We start from the raw sequence: 11,101 nt of genomic DNA, 5'->3' as shown, positions 1-11,101 counted from the left end.
GGCGAGCACATAGGCGTTTCCAGAGGAAAAAAAAAACCATAAATTTGATCATGTTTTGACTTTTACACATTCTGATCACAAGGCATATGAAAAGGGAATGAAAAGTTCTAGCCAGCATGAAGAATAAAAAGTAATGATTTTCTTTGTTTAGAACCAAGAAGGCCGCCGTTGCCGGGTGGCGTGACATCAGACTACTGAATCCCATTATGAGCACGCCGAAGTAATCCTTCAGAGCGGTTTTCTTTCAGATCTTATTTTCTCTTATTGTTTATTTCGTTTATAACGACAGATGATCTACCAACATTGGCGAGATTGGAGACAAGGGTTTATAAACAGCTTGCACAGAATAGAAAACAATCAACGCTTCACGATTACTATTATTACAAACAATAATGTCACATTTTGTTGTCGATAAAACATGAAAGTGAAAAGTAAAAAAAAAAAAAGAGAGAAAGAAAAAAATCAACTTCAAGAACAATCAAATTTTAGAAAAGAACCAAAACCAAAGACAAAAAAAATCTTGACTTCTAATAAGGCCATATCTTGAGCATAACGTTACCAGGTCGGCAGAAAGCTCAGAGGGGAAGGTCCTACATTAATGGCACATAAAAGCCGGTACTTATATGCTATTTTTAGCGTCTCCGCTTTATAGAGACACAAACCCGAACTCCCGAGGGTGTGCAATTAAGCGGAGTCGACTGCATTATAAGTGAAGATGTGATGTTGGGTTATAGTAAACTGGAGCCCGGCCCAAGTTAACTCTTTACCAGCAAGGCTCACCTTTATTCAAACCTGACCATAATATCCCAACATGTCCACACAAACAAAACAAGCAAACAAATATTTGAAAAATAAATAATAAAATAAAGTAAAAACAATAACGAACAAACAAAAATAAAATGATGCGGCTATGTGGTCTAGTGGTATGACACTTGCTTTCGGATCGGAAAGTCCTGGGTTCGAGCCTCGCGCTCGGCGCATAGTTAAGTCCTTGGAAAAGGCTCTTTACTCACATTCTCTCACCGTACTCGGGTGTAAAATGAGTACCTGGTCGTTAACAGCGTTGTCTTTGTCCGAAAAATTGTAATATCGCCTAACAGGCGTCATGTCCCGTCCTACATGTTAAATGTTGCGTTGACCTTGGACCCCTTGTAAAGCGCTTTGAACACATTTAGTGGACATTGCGCTATATAGAGCTCATTTTTTAAAATGATCAAACAAACAAATACACAAACAGAAACAAAAAGCAAAACGAAAGACGACCAAATTAACTCCCCCCCCCCCCCCCCCCACCCTTTCCAACTACAAAATAAGATAAGAAAAAAAAACAGTAGTTGCCGTTGCATCGCCTAGGAAATGATGATCTGGAAGAAATTTCTATCTCGTGGTTGAAGGTTGAAATAAGATATTGTCAGATATAATAGGTATGGGTATGACAACACAAGGATATTTTCTAAAGATAAAACTACAAAGGAAACTAATTCGTATTGGTTGTTAAAATCTGTCGGCATGATAACAACTAGCCTTGACTCGGACAAAGACGAGCGGTAGTGATTTGGTGTTAAATTAATGAGTTCAATACCCTGTTATCGTGTTACGTATGTATTACTTTAGTGGCGTCTCCCTGGCTCGCTTTCATATTATGACTTGGATTTTTTGAGTTCGAATCCTTTTCTAGGCAACCTGACGATAACTTGCTATAATAATACGTTTGAGAGGTGTTTCCTCATACCCCCCCCCCCCTCTTTGTGTGTGTGTGTGTGTGTGTGTGTATGCCAACATCTCGTAATCGTCTCTCAGCCATCCTATACTATATATATATATATTATATATATATATATATATATATATATATATATATATATATATATATATTCCAGATATCACTTAGCAGTGGTATTTGTGTTTTATTATCAAAGGATTGCTTTTATTGTTTGATTTACCCGTTACACATCGAAAATCCTGAAACAAGAAGGTAACAACATCCGTCATAAGCAATTCTTTTTTTTTTCTATATTCTTAAATTAAAGGTTGATGGAAAAATCTGAAAATTTAATTGTTCAACCTGGCCTCTCTGATAACCCAATAGTGATTGAGTGTCTAACTGGGTCTGGTGGGAAGTTCTTTGCGTTAATCAGCATCCCATTTAAGTGTTAAATATGACATACTCTATTTTCCATTGGCGGCAAATTGTCCCGAATAAACTTTGAACTGGACTGAACTTAGTCAAACGTTGCACAAATCGTGATAAAATCCATGCTCCATAGATCTCGTGGATCCAAAGGAATTCAGTACTTTTTTACTTTAAAAAACCGACATTTTACTTTCAATTTGATTCTTGGATCACGATGTATCCTGCCCATCCTCGTCATTACAGTATCAGTATCGGCCATTAGTATTCATTTCAAGGACATTGAATACAAGTTAAAACCCAGACAATGCGTCTGACAGTGATAGTATTACAATAGAGCACGCATTATAACGATCACGATTAAAACGAAGTGGTGGAAATAATGAATCCATGTCTGTATCCTTTTTTTTAAAAAATTAATATTTTATTAAATACACCGATGTCATACAAAGGACTACTATCTCTGTCTTGAGTTGCACGAAATAAGGACATGATAAAGCAATATAAATAATAATATATATATATATATATATAATATATATATATATATATGTATATATATACGTATAACTTTTTTTTATGCCCTTCCGCCACATCATAAGATATCGTCGCATTGGCATTCCATGAAGGAATATAGGTAATCCATCAAACGAGATGTCTGGTGTCAACAGGAATCACCCATGTTGTCCAAGTGAGCAAATTGGGGGTTAATAATCTTGCTCAAGGCGCCAGCGACACATTTACGTCATGTCAATGCCACTTAAAAGAAAAATGATAGGAGGAAAGTTGTAGATCTGAGTTAAAAGCACCAAAAAGAAAAGTAAGACAAAGAGGACCAGTTTAAATAGGCAACAGAAGATTCAACGCCCAAATTCATCTATGTGCCAATTTTGACAGTACCTAAAAGTCCCATCCACTCAAAAACCAAAAAAAAAAAAAAAAAGAACCACCCAGAGAAAAGGACGATGAAAACGGACAGTGTATAATAAAGTCAGCAAACATTTGACATTTATTCATATTTTTTGCCTTTTGAAGATCATATAAAACGACGAGGGCAGCAGCAGCATTGTTATTTTGTCGTGGTGTAAGACCATTCCACTAAATTGTTAGACTACTTGATGATGATGATGATGATGATGATGATGATGATGATGATGATGATGATGATGATGATGATAAAACAAAAAAATAAAAATAAAATAAAAGTCCATTTATTCATCCCATAGGGGAAATTTGTCTCTAGGTTCATTCTATTCCAATTCCAAGGGAAGAGTGGAATAACCCAGGCGTCAGCCGCAGTGCAGCGTCGCAAACTGAGCTCCGGCAAAGTGTCTTGGTCAAGGCCATACAGCGCAGCGGCGGGTGATCGAACTCGGTACCTTTCGGTTACGAAGCAAAGACTGTGCCCCTGATGATGATGATGATGATGATGATGATGATGATGATGATTATGATGATGATAATGATGGTGGTGGTGGTGGTGGTAGTGATGATTAATAATGATGAAATTGTGCATCAAAATATTAAATTCACAAGTTGTCAAATCCATGGACCAGAGAGATATCTGACTAAGACTAAGACACACTGTATAATACCATCAATTAATAAAACATCCATTCTTGATTATTGTTCGTAATGCTTTAGCCAATATCATCCCATCCACAAATAGGTGTGAATTTCCTTTGTTTTTATTGCATTTGTTACAAAAGTCTTCACAATCGTGAGTACAATAAACGCACACACACACACACACACACACACACACACAAACTCACACACACAAACCAACAACAATGACAACAACATCAGCAACAAGAACCCCCCCCCCCCCCCCCCCCCCCCGCACGACGATTGACTGATTGACGATTTCAGTGGTACATATTGACCTAAAACCGGTCATAATACTGAAAACTGACTGAGTGGGGATACCATTGATGAGTTTATCCACTAATAATATTATTATTAGTAGTAGTAGTAATAAAAAAAGCATATTGAAACCAGAAACGGTCTAAGTCTGAAAACTAACAGGGGGTGGGGATATTGAGTTAGAGGAGGACACATCGTCGTGATCGTCGTCACCAGGAACAAACATGGCCACTTCCGGGGCTCCTACAACCATGTTGTCAAAACCATTGGTTGTACAATTTATTTTGACGGAATTACGATGAAGTCCTCCCAATTGTCCTTCGAAAATAATGTCGTTTATTGCCTTCTTGGCGAAAAGCTGCTGGTCGGGGCTCATTTTGGAGACCTCTTTAGCCCAGACTTTAGCTTGGTGGTAGAACTCGTCCTCGTCATTTTCAGATTTTGAACTTAATTCCCTGAGACGTTTGATGGTGGAGGTAGATGTATTATTGGAGACTGGAGTTTGAACGAGATTGTGGTGATTGTGGTTGACACTGCTGCTGTTTGCGTAATATTGATGATGATGATTATGGTGGTGGCTTTGATGATTATGATTTGGTGGTGTTATGGTAGTTGGTAGCTGCGGCGGTGAGCAAAATTGCATAAAATTAACATTGTTTACATCATTCTTAGGTTTTTCTGACGTCGAAGTGATTGTATTTGAATGAACAGCAGAAGCACTTTGGTTGTAAAATGGGGTAATCTCAGCAGGAAATGAGACTGGAGTCTCCTCCTTGATGTCGAATGGCAACGATTTTCCATCTTCGTCTAAACCGTCAATCTGTAAATAGAAAAAGAGACAAATTGTCATTTTTCTTGAATATGTATGAGAGAAGCGGGAGGCATGGGACAGTAATACACTTGTAAATTTGAAAACGTTTCAAAACTTCATTCCAAAAGCAAACATGTTCATTTGTTTACATCTAGTGCACTATATCCTGATTTTTTTTTAAGTTAAGAAAGTATCTCACAACTTTATTTCAAAAGCAAACATTTTCATTTTTTTTTTTACATCAAGTGCATTAAATCCTGATTTTTTAAAAGATAGACATTTAACACAAATACTTTGGTACTTTGATCGATATAAACTTAAAATGGAAAACTGGGGACATGTAAGGACACTTGGAACACAACCCTAGGAGACTTTGGACGGTCTGGGGAGACATGGGACTCACAATGAAATATATAAAGTGATGATTAAAAGTATTGAGGTGGACGAGAACAAAAGAGTTACAATGCTCATATAAATATCTTCTTTTTAAAAAAGTTTCAATAAATAGATATTTTTAGCGCAAGGTATTTGAAGGTAAATAATTATTATGTCATAAGACAAATGACATCAAGAGTCTAATTCTGCTGTAAGTTGGACTTTTAAAAGTTCTTTTGAGGCATCCGAATGTCTTCAATGCGGATTTGATGCCTTTAACACTTGGGGTTATAAAAGATAAATCGAACTTCTATGGTAGGAAAACTAGCTTTCCAATCTATATTTTTTAACGTGTACTATCATATGCGTATCTTTAAAAAAAACAAATTGTCATTGAAAGTAATTTTCAATGTTTATATTATTTTCCTCGACCAGCCTGTTGAGCGTGAAACTACTTTTCTTTGCAAATTTACAATTTCAGAATATTGTCCACCATAACTTTATTTTAGGCCTGAGCATAATTTTAGTTCAGCAGATTAACTGTCCGGTGTGTTTTTCCCTTTAGCAACAAAATAACATTTAAATAACATTTAACATTTCTAAAAACGTAAACAAAGATCAAAGAAGGCCGCCGTTAAACCGGCAATCATTGCGTAATGTTCATTTTAGATTGGTCATTCTGCTTTGGGAGTTAGTAGGGGTTCAATACTCTACACATGATACAAATTACCAATTTAGTTTGTTAGTTATTGTTACTTCTTAGTATTTTACATTGCTCACTTCTACTATTAATTGCGGTGATATGTATTGTATTGTGTAATTGGAACTGCATCGAGCAGTGGCGTGGCGCTGTTGGTTGCTTTGGTGGAGAGCAAGCGTTTGCTTGCCAAATGTATTCGGCGGCCGCTAGCGTGGCATTCAAATCAGTTTACTGGAAGGTTAGTATCGTGAAAATGCTTGCAAACCACAATGAACACAACACGCGTATCCACAAAGGAAGATGGCAGCGTCTATGAGAGACCACTTCTTTTCCTTTATTCTCTTTACTAAGGTTTAAAAAATTAAAAGCAGCCCTTCAGAGTTATTCGGCCCATAGAACCGGGGATTATCCCGGTCTCTAATGGGTGAAACGGACAATAGCAATTGATTACTACCCTTTGGATAGGAAATTAGTCTATCGCAAAGTATTTCCACAGACCCAGCCAGCCAATCACTGCTGGGCGGACAGGGGTGGGGTGGGGGTGGGGGCATCGACTTCACCCGGGATCGATCTCGGTCCCTTGGTGTGTGAAGCGAGTGCTAAACCAATTCCGCTATCGGAACCCCCTTCTCAGTACAAGGACAGTCAATAATTTTCGTCACAACGTTTAACTAAGTCACGAAATAAAGGTATAAGTTTTAGCATCTTATAATATTTCTACTCGAAAATCATCACCATACCTCAATCTCAATTTCGAATTCTTGCAGTTGTTCGTTTTTTGCTAGGGTGTACCGATTTCCGTGAAATTTCCTCTTCTTCGGCCTATCCTTCCTTCGTTTTGGCTTTTTAATACTTTCCATGGTTGAAAATCAATAAGAAATAACTTCGAACTTCATAGAACGGAACAGCAGTCGATGTATTTTAATGTGAATATCAAAAGCAAAACAAACAATAGCTTAACAAATTAATAGGTTTTATTTTGAATTCAAGTTTCGGCAGCAGGGTTGCCAGATCATTTTTCAGTAAGTGGCCAAACTAGCTATAGCAGGAGGCCAGATTCTTCGGCAGGAGGCCAAATACCACCAAACCCACCTTAGCCTCGCGAAAACTCTTTAGATTTGTTAAACAATTTATTCCCCCCATTTTTGAAGAAGAAAAAAGAAAATTAATTTAAAGGAACATTCGCTGTACTCACCTTAATCAAAACACCATTTCGCCATTGCAATTGCTCACTAGATTCTGTGCATTTGTTGACATAGTTGAATTTTTCCTTTTAAACTTAAACAACATCATAGGTCACATATTTGAGTTGTAATCAGCGCAACGAGAAAATAACGAATAATTGACTTGAGACTCAGAAAAAATGTCACATACAACCGAATTATCACGATGGGAATAAAAAGTTCATTCTAGAGGTCTACACACCTGGAGAACTCCTCAACAAAAGTAACATTTTTACAAATTAAACTGAATTCAACAGGCCCGTTTCAACGAACCAAGAATCCATTATTGCTCAGCATTTTTACTACTACAAGTAAATGTGCTCGATCCCGAAGAACACTATTCGTTCTGGTTGTACATGGCAGCTGTAAACAAATTAATCATGTCTTTCGTAACTTGGAAATCCACACAGCATTGCTTTTTGAAAACAAATATGGGCCTTTTGGGCGCGATTGCGTGATAGCAGAGATTCTATATATAGAAGCATTAGCAAATGCAATCTGTGGCGTTAGCACGTGTTGCATTTAGATATTTAGATTGCCAAATAAAATAAGTTTTACCGGTACCAAAGTAAAACGATATAACGAAGAAAGTCAAAGGAGGCCAAAAAGTTGGTCACAGGAGGCCAAGTGGCCAAACCAAATTTTGGGAGGCCAAATGGCTTGGGAAAAGGCCAAATTTCTCAAATTTGGCCACCAGAAGGCCAAACTAGCAACCCTGTTCGGCAGTCTCGGGTCAGGATTGTCAGGTAGATTTTGCAATAATGGGCCAAATAAATCAGAAACTGTTGTTGTTGTTTTACTAAAAAAAATTTTCAACCAACACTTGTTCTGCATATATGTAATTTAATGTGGGAACAAATATAATATACATATATATATATATATATATATATATATATATATATATATATATATATATATATATATATATATATATATATATATATATATATATATATATTATATAGGAGCTGAGTCTCGGACCGAATCTTGATATCGAACCCCATGGCTGAGACTGAGGAATTGAAACGCTAGAGAATTATTCCATCACACCCTTAGATTATCAAACAAATCAATATTACCACCAAAAATAATATGAAAAAATCATTTCTTAAAAAAATATAGCATTGTGGAGAACATTGTGCTTATTTGAGTCAATAAAAAAAATTGACACGGCGCACAACTCTACTGAAAGATTTGAAAATTAGAAATGTATTTTTTACAGATAGATAAACAGATAACTTGATTTCCTTTTATAATTTAAAGTCAGTTTGAAAGTTCGTTGAGTCAAACAGATATCATAAAATATGTACCAACGACGACACTTGACTCCCAAAATCAACTAATTTTGACACCGTAAAAAGTTGTCAATTTGCGTCATCTATTTATGACATCAAGTATTATTATTACTTCCGTTGTGTTGTTGATTTAGCGGTGATCAGTGTTGTTATGTATAATTGCGTGTATGTTTGTGTGTGCGTGCGTGTGTGTGTGTTTGTGTGTGTGTGTTGTGTGTGGCGTATACATGTGTGTGTGGGTGTTGGCATTTTTCAGCAAATCGTGGCATTCATAGTGATATTATTCACTTGATCACATGAAGGTATTTCAGTCGCCATTTTGATTCTTTTTTTTACTTTTTGGGTTGCTCGAGATCGGAGAATATTTCTTTTTCTATTAAGGTTTGTCATAAGTCTAAGTAAAGGTTCTAGGATGTTTGTTTTTCCATAAGTTAAGTAAAGGGGAGACATTCCGAAAGCTCCTACATCCCCAGTATTCTTTAAATTTGTATTTTCACCGTTGATATTTTGTCAGGCATTTATTTATTCAATTTGTCATTATATAGAAGTATTTTAAAAACTCTAGAACAAATCTTGATAGATTTGTGAAAGTTTAAAATTTCCTAATTTGACCATTGTTTTGATTTTCGGCCGCCATTTTGATTTGTTAAATATTGAAATGTAGCGCAAAGCAGTCCGAGAGTTGTATTTTTTTTCTATTAGGGTTAGCTCGAGAGGTTAGTCATAAGTCTTATTAAAGGTGCTAGGGTGTTTGTTTTTCCATAAGTTCAGTAAAGGGGAGACATTCCGAAAGCTCCTACATCCCCGGTATTCTTTAAATTTGTATTTTCACCTTTGAACTTTTGTCAGGCGTTTATTTATTCAATTTGTCATGATTTTTTCTATTAGGATTAGCTCGAGATCAGATGATTTTTTTTCCTATTAGGGTTAGTCATAAGTCTTATTAAAGTGCTAGGGTGTTTGTTTTTCCTATTAGGGTTAATTAAAGGTACTAGGTTTAATTTTTTCTTGGGGTTAGTTGAGGGAATATATTATTAAATATATTATTGGGCCACACAGAAAAATCAACCGAAGATATACCAAATTACACAGACAACGTTGTTTACCAATCTGCCCTCATTAAATGATGGTGAGTACAGTATCGAATGAAAATAGTTCTTTCCCCGCGAAATTGCGGGCTTTTTACTAGTTTACTTAAATACGCTTTAGTGGAAACATACTTCTAAATTGAACTGAACTGTGTTATAGGACGAACGAAACTGACGTCACTCAGTTCTTTGTTATTGTTTTTAGACAGTCACTTTAACGATAAGTTCTCACTAAATCATATCAGTCAGACTATAAACGTTCAAGCTTACACATGGTTAGGTTTGCTGGTATGTCATTTCCGGCTAACTGTTGTGAGTATTTTACCTAAACGCATAACATCAATAGGTTCTCAATGCTTAAATTCTTTTTTGTATTGATTTGTCTTGTTTGTTGTTTTTGTTTTTGTTGGGGGTTTTTTTTTTCAATCAACTCCACAGATCCTGAGCATCCCTCACAATTTCAACACAAGTGATTGGGGGAAAAAATGCATAGTGTCTTCAGGTATCGTGTCTAAATATTGTGATAAGTCGTACTCACGAACTGTGAGGCTGACCGATTCTTCGGCTGCTTGACATGTTATGAATGTACTCTATAATCAAGCTCCAAATTATGGCACGTCGGTATCGTCAACATTTGAAGTGAGGTGAAAAGGTTCGTTTCATCAAAATGACTGAACGTATTGATGTTATGCGTTTATGTCAAATGCTCACAACATCCGCTCGCCAAAATTATCATACCAACACACAAAACTGTGTGTAACCGTTAACGTTCTTTAGTTTGATTCATATAATAATTTAGTTTAAACTAATCATTAACAGCTTGTATAAACAAAAAAAAAAAAATAACAAAGAGCTGAGTGGCGTCAATTTCGCTCCTTCTATACAGGCCTATAAAATGTTTGGTAAATTTACATCTCGAAAAGTTGTCTAACTTTGGGTTGTCTTGACAGTAAAAATATTACCATGAAAATATCAGTTTCGCTCGATTCCAAGTTTGTAGTCGGGAGCATGAATCATTTCTACCAGAAACGGTCGTAGACCCAAAAAAAAAAAAACAAAAACAAAAAACAAAAAAAAACAAAAACAGCCAAAACCCCCCCAAAAAAACCTGTAAATATATTTGAAAAAATAAACAAAAACAAAGATAAAATAAATCTACAAACACGCAAAATTGAATTCCATGTGCACCAAGCACGCTCCTCTGCATAGATACGTGTCTTGAATAATTGGTTTAAGAGCCTATTCAAAAATTTCAGAGCGTAATGCACATATAGTGGATGTGCTCAATGCGCTTTACATCGGGTCCCAAGAACAACAGCGATACTGAACGTTTAGGGCATAATTAGTGACCTGATGGGTCTCTGGCCAAGGCATTGGGTTCTGGGTTGAGGCACTTTACACAATAGCCCAACTGGAGCAGGCTGTGAATGAGTATCTGCCTTGCTTTACTCACTCAGTGTAGTGAAAGCACCTGGCTAGAGGCAGTGCCGGTGTTGTAAGTATAAAAAGAACGCCTAACAGGTCATTTTTGCTTCATGAAATGGAAACTTGGTTCCGTGTGGTACTGCTGAGGGAAACATAACTTTAATTTGAGCTTTTACATAGCGCA

At 36.4% G+C, this 11,101-nt stretch overlaps 1 protein-coding gene across 2 annotated transcripts in view; it reads right to left on the bottom strand.

The window, feature by feature from the left end:
* Positions 1-3,112: 3,112 nt before the first annotated feature.
* LOC144978192 (uncharacterized) overlaps positions 3,113-11,101 on the bottom strand; it is a 9,582-nt gene continuing 1,593 nt past the window's right edge. The window contains exons 1-2 of one of the 2 annotated variants that reach the window (XM_078923937.1): positions 6,624-6,883; positions 3,113-4,817 (exon numbers count right to left, since the gene is read on the bottom strand). In XM_078923937.1, the coding sequence (XP_078780063.1) occupies positions 4,140-4,817; positions 6,624-6,743 (798 nt within the window). In that variant the 5' untranslated portion in view covers positions 6,744-6,883 and the 3' untranslated portion in view covers positions 3,113-4,139. Of the gene's footprint in view, positions 4,818-6,623; positions 6,884-11,101 lie in introns of those variants that run through there. The other variant, XM_078923936.1, reaches the window with a different exon arrangement.

The sequence above is a fragment of the Berghia stephanieae genome, chromosome 8 (genome assembly GCF_034508935.2).
Source record: "Berghia stephanieae isolate SIO BIC M18660-M18661 chromosome 8, UCSD_Bste_1.3, whole genome shotgun sequence".
Taxonomy (NCBI): domain Eukaryota; kingdom Metazoa; phylum Mollusca; class Gastropoda; order Nudibranchia; family Aeolidiidae; genus Berghia; species Berghia stephanieae.
The sequence above is the reverse complement of the archived record's forward strand: the minus strand, read 5'-3'. Positions and strand labels throughout refer to the sequence as shown.